This window comes from Platichthys flesus, chromosome 14 (assembly GCF_949316205.1).
Source record: "Platichthys flesus chromosome 14, fPlaFle2.1, whole genome shotgun sequence".
Lineage (NCBI taxonomy): Eukaryota > Metazoa > Chordata > Actinopteri > Pleuronectiformes > Pleuronectidae > Platichthys > Platichthys flesus.
The window spans coordinates 14,662,943-14,690,037 of NC_084958.1; the positions used below are offsets into that span (position 1 = coordinate 14,662,943).

The window sequence follows — 27,095 nt, forward strand, 5'->3', positions numbered from 1 at the left end:
ATGAAGAAGCAGGACCCATACATGGCACTGTAGGGGGGCTATTGACAAACAGATCCCCCCCATGTTCCCACAATCCTCATTAATGCTTAGCGTTTATCTCATTTAGACTGGCTGTCTTTTACAGAACCATATGCGCAGGCATCATATGGCTAACTGATGGCAATCGGAAGGGAAAATTGACCTTCAATTGGATAGAAGAAGCCTGCTACTTCCTGTTGCCTTATAGTCTTGTCTGCAGTTAGTCATGGCAGAACACAAGATGGGAGAGAAATGTGATTCAGTTTGCCCTTGTTTCTTAGCAGTCCTTAGTGGAGAGATCCATGTCACCCAAGGTGGAGAAGTGTGTGACATTTTGTACGTCTTTTGCTGCACCTATCAGCTTGAACACAGAATCACTGAAGATGAATGAAGTTGAATGAGATACATTGCTGAGTGGGTAGCTGTTCTTTTGTCCGAACAACTGCAAACATTACTGGCAGTTGATATGTTAGAAATGGTACAGGCTAAAACAACAGTCTCATTGTTTTTAGCCTTAAACATTTGAATATTATAATTTCAAGGAAATCTATTAACTTATTTACAGTATATGGACGAAGTATGACGATCTTTGGCAAAGCTTTGTGAGAGAAATAACTTAATAAACCAAAGGTATCAGTGGTTTCATCCTATAGTTGTTGGATGTATCAGTACTCCAGCCTCATTGCTGAATGCTGCTGAATAACAGCTGACACTTATGCTTTAAGAAGGCATATTTATATATACATATATGTTCTAGTTATTGACTGGGCTGGCACAGAAAGTGAGCAAAACCTTTCATCATTCCAAAAGACACATTTATGTAAATCTGCATTCTTTAGTGTCTGTATGCACATAAACAAATGGTTAAAAACTTGCAAATGCACTGGAAAGCTGTGTTTCCATACTAGCCATGAGCATCTGCTCTTTCTGATATACACTGAGCTTTGGACATTTTCCTAAAATTTTCCGAACGGGCTGCAAATGTCGCTCCTGACTTTTTCCTGAACTTTTCCGGCCAGCCCCCTAGTAAAATGTCATTTCACATCAAAGGGGTAGGCCGCGTGTTGATGTGTCTAACCCCTCACCTGAATGTTCCAGATATTTTTCTTTTGTAGCTGTGTCTAATCCTGTACATGGGGAAAATGTCCTCACCCTATTTTCTAGAGTTCAGAATAGGGTTGTTCTGATAGTAGATGATCTCAGTGAGCAAAGATGGTCAGAGCAAATAACAATAGCTCAATATCAAAACAATATTTGTCTTGTTTTCCAATTAATTCATAAAGTAAAGGTTATATTAACATTATTATTACTTGTATTATTTCATTAATATTCAATTTGATAGTTTAATGTTTGTATCCCCCATACTCATTGGTGCATAGAGGAGATAGCAGACCTAATATTTTGGTGTCTTAGCCTGCTTTTCCTTGTTAAAAAGAGAGAACGATAGAGCGCTGCAACCAATGAAACACCTGTTTCTACAAACTCTCTGCCCCCACTCCCAGGGAGAGAAAGACGAGTTCTGTGGAGAAATGAACACTAGTGTCTTTATTAGGTCTCTCTTTAAAGTATTCCCACACATTTGATGGTTTGGATTTTCTAGGATGAAGTCTCGTCTTCAGTATGAGTGGGACCCGTCATAATTGGGTATGAACATAAACAATGCAAGGAATTCCACACACTGAAATGTGTTGATGCATCCGGCCCTACAAAAGACTATTGTGTCCCATGTGTGTGTTACTACTCAGAAGTGTGGCATGCACAAAACCCAGTGTGTCTACATAGAGTAATGATAATCCTAACCTTGTCATGCACTACAAGGCTGAACGCCCATCGCTCACCAGTGGCCATCTGTATAATTAACTCAGGCTTTTCACAGTTAAGTGCTTGGTTTGTATGGGATGTGGTGTAGAATTTGGCAGCCGACAGAGAATTAGGTTTCTTCACATTTTCAGGTTGTGTACTTGTCTGACGTTCTCAGAGCTGATGTCATGTGGTGCTTGTAATGTGTCATTTGGTGATGTCACCAGAGTTTTTAAACGTACAGACCATGTGTGGTTTCATAGTAGTTGTTAAAAAAGAGCACGTAGGAAATCCCAGTTTCTTTTTCGGTGTTTTGCAAAAACTGCAGACACCAGGCTTTGTGGTGTGTAAACAGCTGTGCAAGTACAGTGCTGCCCCTAAAATTTCTGATGTTAGTGGGTGGCAATGTTTGACCTCCCCTTTAATCTCTGTGGTCATGGAATTAAGCTTTCCCACACAATGTCTCTGAAAAGGACCACATGTCCACCGATACAAACAATGTTTCATTTGTTAAGCAAGGAACAAAACTAAGCCACTTTCTATGCTTGTTTTATCCTCATGCATAATACACATTTATTTGAACTCCACCTATGTTAGAGTTTTACTAGTGCCAGTAATTGTTCATTCATTTATGATTTAATAATAATTATTTAGTAATTTACTGAAAGGACAAAGCTTATAGATCCCAGGAAAAAAGACTAAAACATAATACAAAATGGTTCTTGAATAAGTAATTTCACTTCCTTCGGGATTATATTGACAACTGGTGGGAATAAACTGTAAATGTTTTGGGACTATTTTCTGCTGTGGACTCAGATACATTTGATGCTCTTGTTGTTATTTATGGAGGCAGGATGATGTGCGAAGGAAGTTCCTAAAATACATTACGATGCATCTGTTCATCATGATTAAGAGACATTTCAACACTGGGGCTCAGTATGTATGGTATGGCGTGAGCCAACCTGAGCACAAGCGATTTTTTTTCTGATCTCGGAAGCTATTTTATTAAGAGAAAAAAACAGGAGGGCAAATGTGGGTCTGGCATTTATTGTCCTGGAATGTCACAGAAGTATTAACTATGCATGTGGCAATGATAACACTTCGCGGCATGTGTGTGTCAGGAGGTCCACACCCCGTCTGTTGCCCAGATCGAAAGATCAGAGGCTGGGAATTGCTCCATGCACTGGCGGCTAAATCAGATCCAGCAGACTGGGATTGGCTTTCCCTGGAGCCATGATGAGAGCAATGCAAGCATTTCAAACATCCAGTTCATCTATTGTCATATCACCACAAGCACTTCTCTGGGTAAAGATTTTGCATGTTGACTTGAAGGCACAGAGGGCTCATTCTGATGTAGACTTCAACATGGAAGTGCTGCTATCAGAGAACAGCCAGAGCTTGGTTATACACACTTAAACCTGTTTTGCTAGTTTCATCAAAATACATGCGTGTCAGCTGCACCTGCAGCTCAGTTTCCCAGCCAGCAAAAGTAGGACTGTGGGTCCTTATTCTCTACTAAACCCACAAAAACTCATTATGTGTTCCTCAGCTTAGGTTTTCACTTAATATATGCTAAGATTCAAGTTGTTTATGTTATTGCTTCTCTCAAAAACGTTAGGAAAAACTGGGTTGCTGAAAAGCAGCAGAATATTCAGCAAACACACAGTGAAACATGCTTTAACTTGGTACATACCCCCAGGGCACACAATGTATTTAAAAAAGGAAGTGACTAAAAGGCTGAATGTTCATACTGTGAAATGCTCTGAACAGTCGAATGGTGGTTTTAAAGTCTGACCAAAATGCTGCTCAGGATATATTTTTTTTAAAATATGGTTTGGCTCATTCACAACTCCCTGCAACAGCTGGATTGAGTGAGCGGGCTGAAGTTTCTTCACTCCCTCGACTGGAAAAACCTTGTTATCGTTGTCTTTTAGTGGTTGTGACATGGTGCAGTTAATTAACTCAGATTTTCTGACATTTTACTCAATATATGTGCCAAGGCAGAGATAGCGCAAATGCATGCTCATCAAATTCCTCACATTGTGGGGGGAAAGTCTATTCTTGGGGGGAGGGGCCGGAGGTTGGGGGTGGTTTTTTGAGACACGGGAAGGAAAAAAAACATTTTTTGTGTGGAAATACAAGAATTCTTCTTGAAGTTTGTACCGGAACAGGGAATACTATACGGTGAGATCTGAGTAAACGGAGGGGGGGAGGGAGGGCTGCACACATGACAACACAAAGGTGTGAGGCTATAAATAGACTGTAAACACAAGAGTGGGTTTCCAAAGCCCTGTAGCCTGACATGCTCTACTCACCAGCTGTGAAAACGAGATACCACAACTCAAATGTAAACAGTGGACAGCCAGTAAGGTTTTTTTTTAAAGGTAATTAACATTTGTCGTTAACATTTTTCATGTGCAGTTACTCCTATAAAATAGAGGCCTTAGTGGTATTTATAAATTGGTGTAGTTTTTAGTGACTTTTTTTGGTGTATCATCTGTTTTTCAATTTTTTTTTTATTCCATGCTTCATCTTTAAATGGACAAATCTGTTCATCCGATAAACTGATGGTCAATGGACTTTTTTTATTGAGCTATTTATTTAGCTCTTTTCTGACCATAATGACAACTCAGTCTTTTACGCTATGAGTCAAATTAAACCATTCCACCACATCGCATTTATACAGTGTTTTTATACTTCGTTATATATAGTGCTTGTGTATGACTCATATATCCCACTCATGCACTGACGGCACAGCACAGATGATGTCACTGATGAAATCGTCAAAGGTCACGCTCCAGCTTGACGTTGTTGTGCTGTGTATCAAAGTCAAATACAGACCACTTAAATTAAAAGTCCTTCACTGTCTTTCTTTTTTTTGTTGCAGAATGACTCTCCAGAGTGGAGAAACATGGCAGATTCTCCCGCAGCACCAAACTCAACCGAGGAAGAGCCATTTTCATGGCCGAGACCTAAAACTTTGCGTTTACGTCGAACTTCGCAAGGCTTCGGCTTCACCCTGCGGCACTTCATCGTTTACCCTCCGGAGTCAACCATGCACGGCTTCCCGGTAAATTTCATTTGAGTTTCGTACACCTGAATATTGTTTGCTGGTCGCGTAAGATAACACTGAGTCAACAAAAAGCCTGATGCCTAATTTCTGTGTCCACAAGCAGCAAAGTCACATGCGTGTTTGTGTTTTCTTACAGGAAGAAGATTATGGCCCCAAAGGTAAGCAGACATTTTTCTGCTTTTCTTCTTTCTGCCTGGCCATCAATGCTGCTGAGTCAGAGCAGTGCCTCTGACTTCTAATTACTCTTAATCCAGCCACTCTTTTGGTTCTTTTTCCTTCCTTATGCAATGAAAACAATGTAGCGCCTGTGTGTCACTGACCTTTGTGGAGGCATGAAAGGTTTGGTTAGCACCACCTGTTTCTGTCCTGCACTGACCCTCCTCTCCATATTGTTTCACTTTGTTGCTCATGCTGGTTTTCAATCTCATCATGGAAAGGCTTTCAGAAAGAGATGGCCTCAACGTTTTACTGGGTTGTGTGGGTCTGACCCTAGTTCCCCTTGTTAGCCTCAACGCTTGCTGTCCTGTTTTTCTCACTTCATAAGGTAGACACCACATAAAATGAATGCTGATTTGTTTGAATACAAAGTGATGGTAATGTATTGGTTAGTATTGTATCCCTTTGACTTAAGTAAAGTTTTTGTCATCAGCTCTTCTAATTCAATTTTTTATAAAAACACAGGCAAAGCTGTGTTTCTTAAAATCCTTTAAAGATCCTGTGGGTAGAAGTAAAGTTAGTGGATTTATCATTGTGAGGCAGATGTTGAGTGCACACTGTGATGGCCCTATGAATAATGATAACATTGATTTCAATAGGCAATTCTGATCTGCAACAGGGCATTAAATTAGCAGAAAAGAGCTTGATTTAATTTTTCGATTTACAGCATAAAGGATGTGCGTCCACCACTGCACAGCCAAAACAGAAAGAGGCTTGTGCTTTTGTTTCCCCCAGTAACTCAGTAGCTTCCGCAAGCCAGTGGATATGGTGGACGATGGAACAACCAAAGAAAGTTTGGAAACTATTTGGCAAGAGAAAAAGGCCCCTTTGTTGGAGGAGGCAAAGTAGGTTAAGACAGAGCGTGAGAAACCAAGGTAAAACAAGAATGAACCTCAGTCAGCCTTTCACTTGACGGAGAGAGCTGCTCTGTAATCTAGTGACATGTCTCATGCCAAAACATCATAATTTGACTGTTTTTGTTTGCAAGGCTTAACTAGAAAATAAACAAAAGCATGATCCAAAACTTGATAAACATTAGTTGCTGGAACGACGAAAACCAGAAGAGAGTAAATGTCCGTACACCAGTTGATGTTCCCACAAAGGACAACACAACAATCAGCCTAGCTCAAGTCTTAATAACTGTTAACTGTAAGACACATTTTGAAGCATAGGCCCACATTTTTTAGTTTGTCATTTGCCTGTATAAAGAGTAAAACCATATTTTCCCCTTATAATAATCTCATCTCTTCATTGATAGATCCATTTGTATTAGCATCAATTAAATTTAATAGAAGAGAAAGTCTATGGTCTGTGTTTTAAAATTGTATTAACTAAAAGTTTTAGATTGTATTTCATGGTATTGCACAATATTGGTGTTATATAAACATATATAAAAATATTTAGGGCCCGAGCACCGAAATCGGTGTGAGGCCCTATTGAATTTGTAAGGATTTTTATTATATATGTGTTCATGATTGTTTTGTGCAGCTGATCGTTTATAATGATGTGGAGACAACATTCATTAGAAAGCAGAATGCACGGTGACATGGTCATCTGCACATACCCTCAACACACGCATGATTTAACTTGCAGTCCTGCACTAATGGTAATTGTTGCTCTCATCAAATTAAAATCCTGAATGGCCTGTATGTGATGTATTTACACAATGAATCATGTAGACCTGCACATACACACACACACACAAACAGGCAGTTAACAATCACTGCATAAACATAGCTGTTTTTCCGTATAGAGGCTTCTACAAAGATCAGATGACTTTTTCTTCTCATTAGTTCATAACCACAGAATGAAATGATATTATCAAGTCTCTGTTCTGGATTTGAACAGTTTTTCTGAACCCCTTTGTGATGTTTGCACCAACAGGGAAATGCTGAAAGCATACTCAGGCGTTGCTCCTTGTTAATGTTCAGACTTAAAATGAAATTATAGAGGAGCCAGCTCCCAGTCAGGATTTATGCGCCAAGCAAGAAACACTGTAGCAAATCTCAAGCTTTTAGTGTGTAGCTTTGGACTGAGTTGGCCTAGAGAATATTAAAGAGTCGTGGGATTTGCATGAACAGTTCTGCACAATATATTGGTACGTAAGGAGTATTGCAATACCCTTCTGTTTAATGCTGAGTGACAACACATTTTATCAGTATTGTTCCTATGAGTTGCATAGATGTGTGCAGTGTCTGTGCACAGTTCTCTACTTATACTACTTGCGGGTGTTAGTGGCTTGCCAACCATCTTTAGCTCTCATGATGACAGAACAATGGCTGCAAACACAAGTGCTAATGACAACCGTCTATGTCTTGTCGGAAAAAATATTACCTCAAGTAAAATGTGGCATTATTTCACTTCCAGAACAGTCGTAGCAAATCCAGAGACACAACAATGCTAATCTATTTAGACTGAGGGAGTTTACTAATTGGAAAAACCTCAGCTATAGGAGACTGGGAATACTGCACAACATGTAAAAGCTTTAATAACACCACGAAATTTTCAACAATCCACTTTTATTGAACATGAAAACCAGTGTCAGATTAATTTTTATGATCAGCAGGTGCATTTAGGGTGTGTCCAAATCCACTTATGCCAGTTCAACAGAGGCAAAAGAATGTTGCTGTGCAGAGTAAGTGGTTCCAAAGGGTTGTCCATGACATGTAGTAAACTAATCAAGAGTGACGTCTTCCGGTCCCTATGAAAGCCAGGTGTTCCTGCACCTCGACAGGTTCCTTTTTATATTTTCAGATCTGTCTCATAGAAAGAGAAAACTATTTGGTTTCAAGTTATGCATGAACAAATCATTCGATATGTATCAAGCTTAGTGGTCAAAAGCTCAATCTCTGTTATGCAAACAATGAACCTACCGCACCTTATTTTACAGCCAACAGTTTTTTGCACTTAAGCAAACTGCAGACACCTCCTTGACAAAGGTCTATGCTCTGCTGAGTGCATTTTCTAGTTTTCTTTTGAGTCAAACTAGAATTGTTTTACATTCCATGTTCTGTCATTGTTATTTCATTGCTTTACCCAATGTTTTTGGTTAGTTTATCAGTATAGGTATGGAGATATTTTGAAAACTACCATATCAAAGAAAGAATGTGAATAAGTATGAGAGAAATGAGTTTAACATATGAATTGAAGATTTAAAATATAAAATACATAATAAAAAAAAGGTATCCACTCTCAACTGTTTATCCTTGGACAGCTCTATCTGTATTTTACAACCTTAGTCTTAGTCATTAGAACAAAATTAGACTTGCATCTTGGACCATTGATTGCTGGAAAGATCAATGACGTCACTATGTCGATTGCTCACTGACACAGCTAAACGTAAAGGTGAGGTGTGGTTTTATTTGAAGTAGGCAATATGTGCCATAACACGAGTTAAAGTATTGAACATTGCATCACAGCAATGGGTGTGCTGCTCTTCTCCCTCCATGGTGCCACACCAGATTCATTTGCCTTATTCTATTACAGTTTTCTGCTGAGACAAAGCTCCTCTGTCACAAGTCTGGGGTCAAGTTTGGATCCAATTATGATCTAATGTTCCCTTTTCTTGTACCTCAATCAAAGCTTTCATTTTGTGGTTCAGTGCTCATTGTTTACACCAAAGTGTAGTTTTGACTTAGATATTCTCTATTAAATGACTTCTGCTTTTTCTTTCTCAAATAGTCTTTTTAGTGTGAGAATAAAAATGATTTACTTCAGGTTGCTTTTACTGCTATTTACCAAGTATTTTTTCTGCTTTCCCCAAGTGGTTAAAATATTTGTATTGCCCTAAGCAGTTATGTATAGCACATACATATTTAGACTACTGTAAAAAAAAGCACCATTGAATAAGATTTACAGTTATTGCCTGTTAGGTTAATAGTCTGTATTGATGGGTCTTAACAATCAATTAATTATGTGTGTTATATTGCTATTGATGAAATCTATAATGAGATAATTGCCCAGCAATTACTCTACCATACTTTAAACATATATGGTGGCTCAAACAAAAAATCGTTCCATTGTGTAAATGGAGATGTAGCCCCACTGTATACCACCAGAGGGAGTCTGTCTTGGGGACTCCTGTGGCAGTGTTACATAATGTGAGTCCCCAGAAGGTGATTCTGCATGAGTAATCTCAAATGTGGAACAGAGAAAAATGGAAGCCAAAGTATTTGTGAGTTAAATTAAATCAGTTAAGTTATTGGCTGAAGAGATTATTCGCATTTTTGATTAATTAAATTGGCCTGCATTCCAGTTTCTATTGTCCAATCACATTAATAACACTGTAATATTGTTATGCATGGCATAAGAAACATGTTAAGAACATTTAACCTCTTTATTGGCAAGGCTGGTATTTTTTAAAGGAACTTGTACAATATTTTTCTGGCCACTGTAGTTTGTAAGCCACCGTGCACTGACTCACTGGCAGAATGTTAACTACACAGGGAAGAAGTTCAGCTGCTCTTTGGCTGCACACAGAGCTTTTTCTCACTTTATAAGGAAAGAGTAGGAGTTGTGCAGCTGAGCACACTGTCACTTTACCTTCTCTTAGCCTCTCTTCCTCTCACACCCTCCCTCTTTCTTTTCTCTCCTCCTTCTCTTCTGCAGCCTCGCAGCTGCTAGGAGACTGGAGCAGCATGAGCAAATAGGTTTCCCTCTATTAAGCTGCTTTTATCCACTTCTCTAAAACCATGCAAGTCCCCCATAGAGATTTGTTTTTTCACTGAACCAATTAATGATCACGGCTATTGAAAGCGGTTGAACTGTTGGCATATGTTGGTCAGAACAAAGCCTGTTGTGCTCTCATAATGTTGATTCACATGCCTCCAAATTTTAGGACAAACCACCCACTTTCTGTCTCATTCTCATACACAGTCATTCTCCTCCGTCACATAAATGTCATGAAGCAGTTTACTGCTCAGTCTGTTACTCAGTGGTAGGTCTGGGAGTTTTTAAACGAGATTTTAAACGAACCTAGAGTAGAGCATTGCTTGTATCTCAGTAGCAAAATCTGATGAAGAGCATTTAAAAAAAAAAAAGCACAATAAAGCTGACCTACATTACATTTTATATGCTGTTATGTGTCCACTCATTTCTACCTTTCTCTCTGGTATCAGCAGGGAGACAGCGCAACAGGCTGGAACCGATGGACACCATCTTCGTCAAGCAAGTCAAAGAAGGTGGTCCTGCTCACGGAGCCGGGCTTTGCACAGGTAATCATCAATGGTTGATATAATCAGTCTCCTCTACTCACCGAGACACATTGATTGGGAGTGCAATTACTTGGTCGTGACATTTAAAAAATAAAGGTCCTGTAAATCCTCCAATGGATAAACATAGCAGGGGACTTATATTAATTAATTATAGTGTACAATTTAGCTAACAATTAATTATGTAGAATCTCTCTCTAAATATAGACATCTATACATAAAACATGTGTTTTTACACATGCATGTAATGATAAGTGTGATAAAACATTTCCTTCTACAATCCTGAACGTTTCAATCAGCTCTTTTTGCTTTATGGTCTTTTATTACCACTATTTTCATTCCACTTGTTTTCATTGCCTGTTAGGTGATCGCTTAGTGAAGGTGAATGGGGCAAGCATTATTGGGAAAGCCTATTGTGAGGTCATATCCTTAATCCAAGACAGGTGAGATAATATACATTTTTGTATTTTAATTTTGGTTAGCTAATGAATTTTCCAGAGGGTAAGCTTATTCGTTTATTCCCCAACAGTGGTGACTTTCTTGAACTTTGTGTGATGCCAAAAGATGAGGACATACTTCAGCTGGTAAGTTTTTCTTTACCATTCAATTTTTATAAATGGGATTAAATTGGTATTTTCTTCCACATTTTTGAATGTGTATTCTTTAACAAATAACTGAAATTGATCTGTTGTCAAGCCCCAAATTGTGGTATCTCAGAGAGCTGCTCTACTTTAAGGTTTTCATATTAGGACAGTAGTCAGATGATGCAGGCAGTTTTCCTATCCCATCAGAGCTCACTATCTAGGCCTCTTAATCAGGCCAGAGAAGTGTTACTGTCCTCCAGAACTGATACTGACACTGCTGCTGAAATGGACTATATGTGCAGTCGTAGAGAAAGAGCTTCTTGTATTTCATTATACAGACATATTATCATAATGTAATATACACAACCCGATCCTTTAAGGTTATATGTTTTGACGAGCAAAAGGGACAAAGTTATTGTATTATGCAAAAAAAATTAAAACTTTCCCTAAGTCAACTCTGTGAGGAATAGACCTACATTTTATAGTTGAATATAAGAGGTTTTTGGCGTTTTATTTTGGCTGTGCTTTCAAGTCCTTAACGACAGCTGAGGGAACATGGATCACTACCATACATGCTGATGAACATGTGATAGGCTCTGTGGTTTTTACCTGCAGCAGTTTACCACAATCAAAACGTTTAGAAGGAGGTCCGATTTTTGCTCTAATTAACATTTGCATGTGTTTGATTTTTGGGTTTGTTTTCAGGTATGCACAATAAGTTTGGTCGAACAAACAGCCTCCTTTAACACACAAACAAATCCAGGAATGCAGACAATATGTTTTGGGCACTTCAGGAACACTGTTTTCTGTGGGAGAGATTAGCTCCGATTGCTGAGGACTCTAATATTTATGACACACTAATGGAAAGGGAAAATCCCAAAAAGGGAAAAGAGAGGGGAAACTCAACCAGGAAATGAAGAGATTGAGCAAAAATTCATATGACAGACTAAAGGAAAGGGGAAAACCCCCAAAGTTTAAACAATGGAAACTCAACCAGGAAATTAAGTGGATGAGGGATTTATTTTCTTCTGAGGAAATGTTTGACATTGTGTAGTAATGCTTCATTTCCTGTTGCAGCAAGTTTCACTTCTAAAGCGAGGGGCAAAGATACCAACCAATCAAATCGCATTGCAAATATCCCAAGAATGACATTCTATGGCTTTATGGCATCTATGACTGCTTTCAAGGAATTATGGGTAATCCATCTAATGAGTAAGACCTGAGTAGATGGTTTAATAGAAATCCCAGATTGTTTAAAAATAGCTTAAGATATAATTAACATATAATACACAAGGAGATTGTAGATTATTCATCAGAAAAATAAATAAGATAAATGTTAGAAATAAATCCAAGAAAAAATATTTTTGTGTGTTTATGTTACAGTAAACATTTCCTATGATTTAGACTTTTATTATATACCTTAATTAAAGTTGAATGCTAAGACTGTGATAGCAAGGTTTATCCCTACTACTGAGACTTCAGGTATCCCTATTCTAAATTGGCTTAATATATTAGCGTAGTCTTTTCTTGTCAAAACCTCTTCTAAAAAATATTTTGAATAATACATGTCCCAAAAACTATTTCATATAAGTCTTTGTACCGGTCGTCACTGTAGAGCTCATCATTAACCATTAATGCATGCTGCAGGCAGGTTTTGGCAGCACATTCAGGACTAAGTGAAGGTGCACTCATCTGTTTCCATATCTATAGTAAATCACAGTAAGTGCTTTGTCATGACGCTCCCATGGGCTTCTTGTTATCTGACAGGCTGTTTATGAATGGTATAATGAAAGAGCCGAGATGTTTTCTTCACCTGAAACATTCCCTTGTGGAGTCTTTATTGCTGCACTGAATCTTCATAATTAACTAGATAGGTTTTTCATTTTAACATTCAGTATGGCCTGCAGAATTGTAATTTCATATGTCTCTGTTTTAGCAGTATATCCATCTAAAATATGCAAGCATGTCTTTTATTTAAAACATGGTGTCAATGATTGTTATACACTATCAAGATATATCCTTCTACCATGCGCAAATTTAAATAAGGAACTTAATTAAACATAAAAAGAAAAGAATTTAACATCCACTTCTACATCTGTTATGAGATAATCTTCTCACAACCAATTGACTATTGCTCCACCTCTCCCCCCATTAGCTCCACCCTCTCTGTTACTCAGTTTTCCCCCTCTGTACCAAAACCATTTTTATCTTACAATAGTATTGTGGTACAGTAAATGGCCAGAGGCTGCACAAAAATATCTATTAATGTAGGCAGGTAGAATAATGAAGGCTAGAGGAACAACGGGATTATCAGAGACGCAAGCAGGATGACTTTCACTGTAGGAGGCAGCAAACACTGGGTGCTTGGAGACAGGCTGCAGTTGCTTAGCAAAGAGACGGAGCGTGTGCATTCAAGGAGCAGAAAAGGGCGGTAACTGTAGATGAGGAAAGCAGAGAAATACTGAGCAGGGGAAGAGGAGGGAACAGTATGAAGGATGAAATAAAACCGGTAGATAAAATTAGCTGACCGCCCTGTGTTTTGAACAGGTTGATGCTGACGGGAAAAAAAAAAGAGAGAGGAGGAAGGAGTGGGAGGGGGAGCTGTACCATCACAGCTGAATGTATAATCAGCAGCTGCTGCTTCTGTCATGTGAGCAATAGTAGAGGGAGGGAGACATAGACTGGAGGCACCTTGTTCAGTCAGCGTAATATTCTGGTTGAAGATGGATTGAACCATGGCGATATAACAGCAGAAGGAAGGGCGAGCTTCTGCTCCTGCCACCTCACCCAGGACTGACTGGCACAGGCAGGTCGTAACGTGGCAACCCCTGTTACATCTTTGCTTCTTCATCTCTCTGCTGCTGCTGCAGCTCTGGTGTATTTTTAGCATGTCAAGCACAGGCATTGCTATGGCTGGTAAACGCTCTCTTCTCTCCAAATCTGTCATGTCTTTTGTATTGAGTGCATTTTGCTCTGTTGGCATCTTTTTCTCATCCACCCTCTTTCCCTTGATTTCTTAATGCTCTTGTTTTCACATGCTGTATCGGTAGCCTTTTTCTTGGGATTCTACTAATCTGGTAAGCGCACAGCAGACTGAGCTGCCACTTCACGTTGACACGTCATGCCTTGCCATCTCATTTTCCATATGTGATGCATGACAGCAACGTCATTATAGGATGTAGTCTTCAGGTTTTGCATTATTGCTTTTTAGTTTACCTGGATTATTGTTAAATGGTCATCTCTGTGTTGCTGAATCAAATGTGCACTCAGAAATGGCCGATGTGCCGTGCCTGCAGTACCTGTTAGATTGAGGACTCGAGCTGGCATCCAGCTGGCAACTCAGTAAAACCTCGCCGCCTTTATCCTCCATGCCATATTTCATTAGTGTGATAAATGCCAGTGACCTCTGAACTCTCCTGTACACTCATGCTTACAAAGGGAGGAACAGCGACTGGTACAGATTGCTGGTGTACACATAGTTTTATGTAAGATCGTAATTGGACACCAGCTTGTAGTAGGTTCAAAGTCCTCATACCTTTACACGGCCCATGCTTTATTTCAGGCACAATATGTTTTGGTTAAAGTAGATTAATGTTATGTGTCTTACAAACACATCTGTTATGTGTCGGAAGAATTTTACCTCATCTAAATTGTGTAGAGTTGTTTTTATTACTTCATATTGAAAATCACCATTGTTGCCTTGCAACAGATTATTTTTTGGAGATCCATTGTAGCAATATGAGAGAGACTGCTGTACCCTAAACATCTTGTATGAAGCACCATCTTAAGTCTTTGCTTTGGTTATATAGTGTGCTGTCATCTGCCATGCAGCCGTGAACATTACCAAACGAACACTAAAAAAGGAGCAGATGAAGTCCACTGACACCCCTGAACCGCTAACGCCTCCACACACTCATACTGCAACACACACTGCCCACACACATGCATCCAGTAACATTTGTAATATCTTGCCTGACTTCTCTTTAAAGATCTAGTAGCACAATGTTGAATTTTAAACGCACTTGCAAATGCAGTTTGTACTATATCTGTTCTAACACTGCTTTGTTGCTCTGTCTTTAGGCCTACTCCCAGGATGCCTACATCCGCGGCCAAAGCAACTACAGTGGAAATGCCTGTCACATTCCTGACCCACCCCCAGTATGCTACCCCAGAGTAGACTGTAAGCCTACGGGCATGGCCCAGGCGACAGACACAGTGGGGCAGGTCTGCAGAGGGCCAACAGCACCTCCTGACCATGGATACCGAAAGGAGATCACCGTGCCCCCATCTCCTCCTCCTCCCCAATCTTATCCAAAAAGCCAGATGGCAGTTTGCATGCGCAACGACAGTGTGAGGACTGTGGTGGTTCCTCCTGATGCAGCCCACATGGTGCGCAAAGGTCCAGCTCACAGGATGGATTTCATGGATCCTGTCTTTGCCAGAGGGAGGCCTGGGTCACTGGCTCAGTATCCTCAACACCGAAAGGCTGATGTCTATCCCAGTGGTCCAGGAATGGTTCCATATGGAGGTCAGGTACCTCACTACCCAGGCAACCATCAAAACATTGATTGGCGCACTTACCAGACATACAGGGAGTACATTGACAACAAAGGAATCCATTCCCATGGTAGCCGGACTATCCAGGAGAGGCTTGACAGTTTGCGAACTGCCAATCAGACCAGCTTTGGTGCTACTCATCACATTCCCCGAGGAGACTGGGGCCCTAAGGGGATACGACGTAGGAGTACCTCCCATGAACGGTCATACCAAGGACCTCCACCCCACTTTCAGATAGCCCCGCGCAGTGCCTCGCAGGACCGCGTTAGTAGTGCAGAAAGGATGGGCCATGCCAGGAACTGGCCCCCTCGAAGCGTATCCCAAGATGGGCTTGTGCACAAAGCTCGGGCACACTCCACAGACTATGTTGACCCTGCAGAGCTGGTTCGACTCAATGAGAGGAGAGGAGGGTATGTAAGGGCAGAACAAGGTATGAGGCCCAGTAGGCAGTCTATCCCTAGACAAGCCATGCTCCACAGGCCTTCTGTTGGATACAGTGGTGGCATGAGGGGGGCACCCAACCCTGTTCTCTACTCTAAAGGGCCAGACTCTCTTCAGGCCCGCTCCTCACCCATGCTCTCAGACAGACCCTCACATTTCGGAAAGAGCACAAGTGCTGAACATTCTTTTGCTGAGCAAAGAGTTCCAGTCAAAGGAAACCATTCAGGCCGCACTACTAAAGGGCCGAGCAGGACACGGGGTGAAAGCATGCAGCCTGTTGAGGCAGGCAGAGACGCAACATTGGTAGGACGCAGGTCTTCTTCTACCCCAAAACAGATGCCTCAGAGGCCTAGCATCCTCAAACCTCCCCACCTAGAACCCCAGAGTCAAGTGAACGGACGAAGCCCAACAGCGTCCGAAGTGGTTCTGAGGGAGAAGCCCCCCCCTGGAAAGAACCCCAGTCCTCTTCGACACCCTTCCTACATTCTGGCTGTTAACGATGACGGAGCAGATCCCACAGCAGATGTGGCGGCATGCTGGCTTCCCAACGATGCACGTAGAGAAATACACATACGCCGCCTTGGGGAACAATGTCACACCTCCTGTTCTAGCAACCTGGATGAGTCTCTGGACTCCATTCCATTCATCGGTAAGAGAATTGTCAGTTGTAAGCCTTGACAGCCCACGTTGTCATGGCGACTACCACAGGCAGTAGTAACATGAGGACGGCTGGCAGAGCAGATACTGTAGCTAATTAAAGGGCTTTAACCATTGATGCTAATAGAAATCAGTTTAAAATAGAACGATGAGAGACTGAGTGTGGAGCCTGTAGACCTTTGTCGTTGAATTGATAATCTGATTTAGCATATCATTGTTCTGTCTATGTAGAGCTGTGGAGATGCTCACACATTCATTAATCTTTTGCAGGATATTTGGCTGAAGTGGGTTGGAGAGGATGGCTTAAGCCTTTTGGAATAATTTAATTTCTCTTCCCCATACTTTGTTTTCTTGTATGTTTTATCCTTTGGTTGCATTAAGATTCAGCAGTCCTGTAAGATTAAACCGTTCTCAACAACAACTGTTTTACCAATTACATGTGTTAACATGTGTTTCAAAGTAAGCATTAACTTTTGGACTTCGGGAGGGTTTCAGAAAGTTTCAGTATCAGGTCTTGTAAGTGTCAACAGACACATTTCTTACTGTGGTTGAAATTTTTAATGAGTATTTAGTCTTGTTTTAGAGAATCTGTTGTAATCAGATCAGCAGTGAGAAGAAAATATTTTAAATTTATAGGTACTCGGTGTGTTTACTGGTGTGCTTTGATGAGAACATTGCTAAAGTAACATTGCTTTGACTGTCAAGCAAAGGAGGCTTTTAGATTTCTTAAAGCTTCTTTAAAATCTTCTGTTTCTTTCGCTCTCCATTTCCATCTCCTCATATATGTATCGGGTACGTTTAGGTGTCTGTCAGTCATAAAACTAAGGCTCTATAAAAATGGATAATCATGTTGTTTTGGTTAGTGTTAGCCAAATCCAATACAATTGATGCAAATGGGTACTCCTTCTTCAAATGTAAAAAAACCCTGCCTCCATTATGCTCCCGGTGTGGTCATCCAAGTGTTCATTAGCCCCGGAATTCATCTGAGATACCCACGAGTTCCGAGATACTTGTGAGTTTTCATTTTAGCTGTAGTAACTGCAGTAATCATAGTTTCTATAAGACAACACCACAATGGGAATATAAATCATATAAAGATGCCAACACACATAAATTTGTGATCAAGCTGGTGGTCTTACATTTTGAACCATGGCACGTTTCAAATTGAGTTTTTCAAGTATCAGTGAGGTGACCGACAGTGTTTCCACTGTTTGTTAGCGGTCTGTGTAATGTTGCTGTGTAGAAGACAGTCCAGGTGCAGACAAAGCAGGCAGTGACAGTGGCAGCTACACAACACAACCATTCTGGGACTGGTGCCCTGGCTCAGGAGAACAGTGCCCTGATTGAGCAGTTTGCTGGACCTCCATCAATGACCTGTTTGAAAGGCCACTGCTGTGAGAGTCGAGTGAGGTCATTTGGTCATACAAACCAAATTATAATTTTATTTAGCTAATCTACAAACATTGTTTATCTTGCATCTTAGTTAGATGGCAATGATTTATATGTTTCACTCTGCACCTTGAATTTGGCCTTTCATTAGTTAGAGCAGACTTTTATAGCTATTCAAACTCATTGCAGCTCTGTTTTGTGAAACCATATATAAGGTCTTGAGGAGAATATTAAATGTTATAAAGTCAGATGATCATATCTGACTGTAGATATTTTATTTATCTTTTTTTTCCATTTATGCAGAAGTTCACTTCATGTTTTTGAGTACAGATCCCTTTGAGTGTGATACTGACCTTGGATGTATAAAGACTCCATTCAAAGAGCATATTATATTTTGGTGAGAATAGATAACGATAGAAGATATTGCAAATAAGTAATGTTTAGTAACAGTTGCAAAGCAGAACTTAGTATCATCAGGCCTTTTAGGGATATGGTGACATCCTTTTACTTGCCCTGTTTCAAAGTTGGGTACAGACTGCAACTAGGACAGTTACTTTTAAATTTAGCTCCACAAGCCCCTTGGCTGCAGAGAGCAGCTTTGTACTCTCAGTTCTTTCAGAATTGGAAGTGCCAGGAGTGGGCGATACTCAAGAGTGAAGAACTTCCTTCTCTCTAAAAAAATAAATCATGTCAGAAGAAGATCCGAACCCATTCTGAGCTGTATTTTTCCATGGGAGTCACAGAAATGCAGTTTTTAAAAGTCTCCCATTGTCGATAGATGAGGAAGTCTAAAAAACAGCATACCCAAAAGGCACCTTACGTAAATGTGATCTAAGCCGTTTTGAGACATGACTTCTGGATGAAGACTGGAGATTTGGGTCCAGACTTTGGCTGAAATTTGTAGAGAGTTTAGGTGAGGGGCGGCGCAGCATCCAGAGGCTATAACGTATAAACTCTGCTGCGGAGATCACGTTTTAATTTATAACATAGGTGTAGGCGTCGGCTCTAATCACAAAAAGCCCTTTTTCATTCTTTTTCATACATCGAAGTGATTCCTTACCAGGGATTATTATACCCAGGAACTGGCTGTTGAATGGTTTCAGAATATCTAGAGGCTCTCACTCAGACATTTGCGTTCACACATATAGCCCCTCTGGAGAATGTTCAGGAGATCACTGGAGTTCAGTTCACGTCGGAAAGCAGCTATAGTTACAGTTACATCTTTGACAAAAGCTGGAGAGAATCTCTGTGCTCACACTGAATGTTTTCTTTTCATCAGATGAGCCAGTCAGCCCCAGTGTCGATCGAGAGGCCACTCCGATCCCACCCTCCGCTGTGATATCTGTTGCACAGTCCATGACTACAGGTCCCTCCAGTCCAGGCTCGCCTTGTCTTACCATTCGACGTCAACTATCACATGACCAAGGTGAAAATAAGTGTTGGTTTGGCTTTGTGAAAGCGATGTGAGTAAAGGTTTGGCATAGAGAAAACAAAGGATAAATCACAGAAAGTTGTAAAAAAAAAAAAGTACCTAAACAAGTTAACACAAAGTCATATCGGATTGATGAATTAATCAGCTAATAATTTTAACTGTAGCTTACATCACTAATGAAATTTTGAAATGTATTTATTGGGGCTTAGCCACCTTCACAAGCTCAGTAAATGCAGGTGAATCATCTTAACTCATCATTTGGTGTTCTTGAAATATTGTTCTAAAACTTTCCTGTAGACCATATGTCATGGTGACCTCCATTTACACTCATAACTTGGGTTATACATTTTATTGATATATTTTTTTCCCTTGCTTTACAGAGTCCCTGAGAAGTGCTTTAGAGGAATCTGACACAGCCAGTAAAACGGAGCGATCCAAATCCTACGATGAGGGTCTTGATAACTACCAAGAGGAGGGTAGAGGGTGAGTGCATACCACTATTAAATCACTGCTCCCTCCCTCGTTTTATTTGCCTTTGAATCTTTCTGGCCATGTCTCTGACTTGAAATAACTTGTCTCTTTTGTTCTTCCACATCTTAAGGAGATCTTCCAGTAAGCACATGCCCAGTTTCAAGGGCTTGAGAAAGGTGAGACTCTAACAGATTATACACAACATGCCAACTTTTATTATTCAGTTATTGAGTTTTGTATTCATGTATATTTAGCTGTTTTTGTTTTATTTTTTGGTAATCAATGATGGTGATTCTATTTTACATGGCATTGAAATGTATCTAGGTTGACTAAATAACAATCTCTTCACGAGTGCAAATGTCATTGAAATGCGATTTCTGCAACAGCCTCAGTAAATATGGAAGCCTTCATAATTTACAAACAATCTGAATTTAATTTAACCTTTCTCATTTACCTTCACTCCTTGGGAAGCTTTCTGAAGCACAAATATAAATAGATACTGTGATGTCTTGATGCCCATGTAACCATGACATCACTAGGTGACACTCGGCTTTGTTTCTCCTCCACCCCACTTTCCGTAGCACTTTCTTATGGCAGCTAATGAGATGTATTCATATTTACAGGCTCTGGATGGACATAAATCATCTGGGGATTCAGGATCTCGAAGGGATTCCTCATCAGATATCTTTGCTGATTCCTCCAAAGAAGGGCTGCTTAATTTAAGGCAGTTTAGTACTGATAAAAACAAGGTACGCATTTACAGTCACACCTTCATTTAGCAGCCACGCATATCACTACTCTTTTGATGTGTAAGTATTTATATTCCCCCGTCTCTTGTCTCTGTAGCGTGTCAGCGGAGGAATGAGATCATGGAAGCAGATGTATGGTGTGCTACAAGGTCACAACTTGACCCTCTACAAAGACAGGAAAGATGCACTCTCTCATGTGTCAACACAATCTGAAGAGGACCCGCTACGAATCAGCATCAAGGCCTGTCTGATTGACATCTCCTATAGCGATACGAGACGTAAGAACGTGCTGCGACTAACCACCTCAGACTGCGAGTACTTGTTCCAGGCTGAAGGGAGGGACGCTATGCTGTCGTGGATCAGAGTCATTCAGGAAAATAGCAACCCGGATGAAGAGGTGAGTTCTATTTGGACTAATTTTGAGTGCCGTTCAGCCACAAAAAGATGGGCACACTGCACGACAGTCCTAAATGTAAACTGTCATCAGGGCCGAGCCTAGCACTTTACAGGAAAAACCAGCAACTTTAAATAAGACTCCAATTTAGATTTGAAAGAAAACATCAGGCACACCCATCAGGTGTGCAACAAAGGTAATGCAATACAATGAATGTGGGAGTGAGGTGGAGAAGATTACAGCCTTTATTTATAAAATACCTGGAAACTTGTTCTACTCCAGGAGAATAAAAACCAGGTGGCGCTTATTGGTGTGTTAATAATAGAGCCAATCGGAACGCTTCATTCCAGCCAGACCTCATTAACTGACATCATCTGGCAAAAATGTATTCTGGTTTCCGAGATGGAGGCCTGGCAGCACATGTTCAGGGAGGATCAGAAACGTTTTGGAAAACATATGAAGATAGATGTAGTTAAATTACTGTATGTGACTGCCAACATAAACCATGTTGGCTGATTTAAGAGCATTAAAGCGATAAAGCTGGGGTCTATTTAAACTAGACTTGAACTCAATAGAGTGCATAACTCCATCAAGGCCCGGCAATCTCCTTGTTTGGATCTCCTCCAAATTGCAACACTCACAAATATCAGTCCCTAATATATGTGTTTCCAATCAAGATCTATAAATTATTTTGAGAAATCGACAAATTTGAAATAAAAGTGTGTTGTGAAAGAAATTCCTGGATCTGCCCCCGGATCCAGATCTGCAGCAACATTTAAAGTGGGTTTAAGTAGTTTTTGCTTAATCCCTCTATGACAGACGGACAGAAGTATGCAGATTAAAACATAACCTCCTTGGCAGAGGTTATAAAAGGCACCTGGCAGGATATCTGTATGCCCGTTATATGGAAGAATATGAGACTTAACATCAGGCATTGCTGTGATAGTACTAATGAAATGGTATGACAATTTCAGATCAAGATTTAAGCGACCAAATTCATTATGGTTTATTTTTTCAGAATTTCCAACTACAATTCTATGTTATTACAGAATGCTGCTGTCACAAGCCAGGACTTGATCAGTCGAAAGATCAAAGAATACAACTTGATGAGGTAATTAGGTCTCCACATTTCCCCCATTGGCTCATAGATATTTCTATGCCAACCTGAATGTTAACATTTATCTGTATATTTTTCTTTGCCATTTGTATTGATCAGTGCGCCCAGCAGCAGATCTGAACCTTCCCCCAAAAGCTCCCGCCAGTCCCTCAGCATCAAATCAGCTTTCATGGGAGGGAAAAATGAAGGCAAGAGCCACAGCCCACATTCACCCAAAACAGGAGAGGAGCGAAGGGCGCTGAAAGGTAAACAACGGCTGCTGTTGGTGTAGTAAGAGCGAATTTCTAAACTCATCGGGCTAATTGATATGATGTATAAATGTGCAGATGACTCCAGTCCACCAAGGGACAGAGCTGCTTGGAAAATCGGTATCGCAGGAATGATGAGGAAGCCGTTTGAAAAAAAGACTCCTGCTGGGGTCACATTCGGGGTGCGGCTTGATGACTGTCCAGCTGCACTGACTAACAGGGTGAGTCCCCTTCTCTAATTACCAGTGCAGGGCCTGTTCTGAATTGGCTTGTCCTGTGTTATTGCTAGTTGCAGCTTACCGTAACTGTGAAAACGACCTGCAGTAATTCAGCCGCAGCAAGTAACCTGCTCCTGAACTGAACCTGTTATTTCAAAGTTCCATAAAGCTTGACTCGGTATGCAGACCTCTGAACTGGAGAATCAGTAGTCATTGCCGTGAGAATGCTGTTGTCATGATCAACAACGTCACTTAAGTAGACGAGTCCCAGACGCTGCTGCTACTACACACAAACACCGACATTAAAAATATATAAACAATTTTACCATTGCACTTCTTTGTGCCCTTCACAACAAACATGTGCGAACAAGTTGTGTAACTCCTGTTGTGCTATGTACAGTTTGTTCCTCTGATCGTGGAGGTGTGCTGCAACGTGGTGGAGGAGCGAGGACTGGAGTACACAGGGATCTACAGAGTCCCCGGGAACAACGCTGCCATCTCCAGCATGCAGGAGGAGCTCAACAGCAAAGGCATGAATGACATCGACGTCCAGGAAGATGTGAGTGATTGACAGTCTGGCTGTTAAGCACAGAGTTCCACCTCTTAGCAGGGATTGATTTGTGCTCTAAGGACTGCTTCAACATAACAGCATCTCCTTCTTTTATATCTCGACAGAAATGGCGGGACCTCAATGTCATCAGTAGTTTGCTGAAGTCCTTTTTCCGAAAACTTCCAGACCCTCTGTTTACAAATGGTAGGATGTAATTGTAACCTTGCTGAAATTTATAACAACAAAATCTCCAACAAACCCCTGGATATTGACTTCTTATTATCTGTTCTGTTCGACAGAGAAATATGGTGATTTTATCGAAGCCAACAGAGCAGAAGACACGGTGGAGAGGTTAAAAGAGCTCAAGAGGCTGGTAGGTGAAAATTGAATCTGTTATTTATTTGAATAGTATTACAATTAGAGGTGGGTGAATTTCAAGATTCTTAGATGCAACTTTTATTAGTTCATATAAAGATCAGCTCTAGGTGTGAGTGATCAGAAAAGCATAGAGTAGACGGAGTAATGCGCCTCGATGCTGGCGGGGCCACCTTGATACAGCAAAGACTAAAGATGCACCTCACAGGTCTAAACTAAATGAATGTCATATCAATATGGAGATCACTGACCACTATTGTACACTGACAGATTTTTGAATTGAAAACCTTATTTTGTAATTTACAGCACACTTGTAATAGCAGTTACTGTCTAGAATACTTTTTTCACAGATCATGAGTGAAGATGCAGCCCTCAAATCACACAATGATCTAAAAAAAAGAAAGAATAATGTATAGAAATAAAATTCTCTGATGCATCAAGAATCGTTTTTTTATCATGGAATCGTAGCTGTCTGAATAGAGTAGCCCTCTGTACTAGAAATGAAACGCCAGGTGCCTAGAGATTCCCACCCCTTGTTACAATTAGACATGAACTCTGAAACACTGGTTGTTATTCTCAACTCTTGCAGATCCAGGAATTACCCGATCATCATTTGGAAACCCTGAGATTCCTCTGTGCTCACCTCAAGAAGGTTTCTGACAACTGTGAAAAGAACAAGGTACGACGGTTAACTGGAGCTGGCAGCGTTAATGTCATTACACAACACCTTCCCCTCCGTGTGAATCCTTTGAGGATTATTTCATTACACCTGATTAACTTGAACTTAATCTGTTCAGATGGAGCCTCGTAATTTGGCCATAGTGTTTGGTCCAACGCTGGTGCGAACCTCTGAGGACAACATGACCAACATGGTCAATCACATGCCGGACCAGTGCAAGATAGTGGAGAACCTTATCCAGCAATATGACTGGTTCTTCACTGAAGACGGTGACGAGGACCCTGTTGTATGTGGCAGTTCATTATCTTTTATTATGCTTAAAATACAAAACTGTCATTGTCTGTTTGATATATAAACATAGTTATTTAAAGCTGCACTAATCAATATTTTGTAGAAACAATGGCTTAAATTATGCTAATACAGGGGTTCTGCAGGGTCTTAAAAGGTCTGAATTTTAGGTCTTTAAAGAAGTTAAATATGTTTCAATACTCTGACTTAGTTGGTTTTAGTTTATTTGGTCTTAACTGAATTATGCTTTTTATAAAGCTTTAAAATTATTTTTCATACTTTTATGATAAACTGTTGCAATGGTTGTTTGTAACTATTCTGGGTGTTGTAGTTCATTCTCAGTGATTTTAGATATTGCGCTTTGATAAAACTACAAACAACAACAGCATAGAACTGATGACTGATGGTCTACAAATCAGCTCGGTGAGAATCTATCTCCATAAACTCAACTTGGCTCTAGGAAAGAACATTTGAGGATTATTCTCTAGTCCTAGTAGCTGTGGGACTTCAGTATTCCGTCATATGTTATACTTGACTTGAATAAGGAAAATGAAATATCACCTTTAATAGGTCTGACATAGTCTTACATTAAAAAATGTAAAACTGCAAGAAACCCGGTCGTATTTATGAACTCACAGATAACTGTCAACATCTCTCCAGACTGCCCAGAGCATTTGAGAAACACAGCACATTGCTTTAGCATCTAAACCTGAAATGGCAGATGTTTCCCTCATAACGAAGATACCACATTTATTTGATCTCTGAAATAAAATGCAGCTTTAGATAAAAGGCAACTTTTGGCTATTCTCAGTCTTTCCCCTTATGTACTTATTGTGCTATTGTGTAATTTCTCTTCTATCTGCTAATTCCCTCCAATGCGTGGCTCCAGACCACAGCAGAGCAGGAGAGCACAGTGCATTCTCAGCCTGTGCCCAACATCGACCACCTGCTCTCCAACATTGGACGAACCACAGCGTCGCCGGGCGAAGTCTCAGGTAACCCACCGGGACCTTTTTTCTCAGGACTCACTACTCCTCCGTCACCACAGCAAATATATTTTACCATGATAGTAAATTCTGTATATCATTAATACTCTTAAAGTAGATTACAGTGTGAAAATGTGTTGTATAGACTTGTTTACCGATAGAATGTAAGCTGTGTAATTTATGCTTAAGTGAGGAGCATCGTGCCTGTTTTCCTTAATTTTAAATGCAAAGTTTCATTTGTGCTTCTTTTAAAACAAGCTTTTTCAATATTTTTCAATTTGTACACTTTTAACTATTGAAAAAAATTGTTGAAAAATACTTTGCAATTTGCTTAGCCTTTTCTATTAATTCATTTATTGCCAGATAAAAGTCTGTTTTGGTTTGTTGTTGGCGTTTTCCCCCCTAAAGATAAAATTCTTCAACTTTAATTTGTCAATTTCTTTGCTTTACTCTTTTTTATGTTTTCTTTTGCACAAGTCATTTTTTTCTCCCTGTGCTTTACCTGTGTTGAGACGACGACTCCTTTTCTTTCAGTTCTTTTCTTCCCCTCCTCCTCGTCTCTCACATAATCCCTGGCATGTTTCCCAAAGAAAACCTAACAAACTAAAAGAAACAATGGAAGTTTTAACCCTTCTGACCTCTGCCCTTCTGTCTGTAGTGTCCTGTTTTTCTCCCTTATCCTTGTCCAGCACTCACACATTACCCAATCTTGACACAGGCCAAGTGGGCGGCGTCTATCACTCGATGATGTCACTGATGGACTCTGTTTTGTCAGTGGTGGACAGCTGGGACTGTAGGAAGAAGGACGAGTGTTGTGCCCAGTGTAGCTGCCTAGTCTGCAGAAACCCGCAGCTCTATTAAATTTGGGCGAAAGGAGGAAAAAAGATAAAAAAGAAAGAAAGAGAAGTCGATGTTTGTCATTTTTCCTGTGGTGTGCACGTCTCATATTTAAACAAATACCCTAAATTGAGGGGATACAGAGCGATGCTGCTGTTCTCTCTCTGAAAGCCCTTCTGCTGTCTCTTGTTGTTTCTTAAGCTGATCGCAAGGACAAGTAGCATGGTACGGTCAACCTCAGGTTCTCTCTCGGCCATGTGGCATATTGTGTCATGATGTCTGAGGGTGGGGTCGTAGTGGTGGGACTGAGCTGGATGTTTGCCCCCCACATGCGTTTACACAATAGCAAAGCCACACATGCAACCACGTCTCAGGCCGGCAAATCTGTAGTGACTGACGCAGATGCACACAGCGTAGCAGAGAACTGGGTGCTAGTATTTACTGGGACAGGTCGTTTTGTCTTTTTTTCATTTCAACGTCCTCCTATTGTGTCTTTTGTTCTCTGTAATGTCCTTATTTCAACGATTATTCACCGTTTAAGACTTCAACACAGAAACACATAGGGTACCTCCTCATCTCATACCGTTACATAATGTAAAACACCTACATCCATCACCGACATTCACAGTCTCCCTCTCCAGCCCGCGCCTGTGCACCGATGTACACATTTTAAACCTAAAGTAGATAATTTCCAACGCAGGAACTATTTCAGGAACTATTTTTGGAACTGCAGGGATTTTACCTGCAAGAAAACCAGAGGAGCCTGGTTAATGTCCACACAGGCAACCAGGCCTCATAGAACTTGT

At 40.5% G+C, this 27,095-nt stretch overlaps 1 protein-coding gene across 4 annotated transcripts in view; it reads left to right on the forward strand.

Moving 5' to 3' along the window:
• arhgap21b (Rho GTPase activating protein 21b) overlaps positions 1-27,095 on the forward strand; it is a 35,422-nt gene that overhangs the window by 4,305 nt on the left and 4,022 nt on the right. For 2 of the 4 annotated variants that reach the window (XM_062404017.1, XM_062404019.1), the window contains exons 3-22: positions 4,706-4,888; positions 5,028-5,049; positions 10,225-10,320; positions 10,682-10,760; positions 10,847-10,901; positions 14,982-16,548; positions 19,225-19,371; positions 19,758-19,860; positions 19,979-20,024; positions 20,472-20,597; positions 20,695-20,994; positions 22,041-22,102; positions 22,208-22,353; positions 22,435-22,577; positions 22,975-23,133; positions 23,250-23,328; positions 23,424-23,497; positions 24,089-24,178; positions 24,297-24,464; positions 25,356-25,461. In XM_062404017.1, the coding sequence (XP_062260001.1) occupies positions 4,706-4,888; positions 5,028-5,049; positions 10,225-10,320; positions 10,682-10,760; positions 10,847-10,901; positions 14,982-16,548; positions 19,225-19,371; positions 19,758-19,860; positions 19,979-20,024; positions 20,472-20,597; positions 20,695-20,994; positions 22,041-22,102; positions 22,208-22,353; positions 22,435-22,577; positions 22,975-23,133; positions 23,250-23,328; positions 23,424-23,497; positions 24,089-24,178; positions 24,297-24,464; positions 25,356-25,461 (3,751 nt within the window). The remainder of the gene's footprint in view (positions 1-4,705; positions 4,889-5,027; positions 5,050-10,224; positions 10,321-10,681; positions 10,761-10,846; positions 10,902-14,981; positions 16,549-19,224; positions 19,372-19,757; positions 19,861-19,978; positions 20,025-20,471; positions 20,598-20,694; positions 20,995-22,040; positions 22,103-22,207; positions 22,354-22,434; positions 22,578-22,974; positions 23,134-23,249; positions 23,329-23,423; positions 23,498-24,088; positions 24,179-24,296; positions 24,465-25,355; positions 25,462-27,095) is intronic. The other 2 variants (XM_062404020.1, XM_062404021.1) reach the window with 1 other exon arrangement.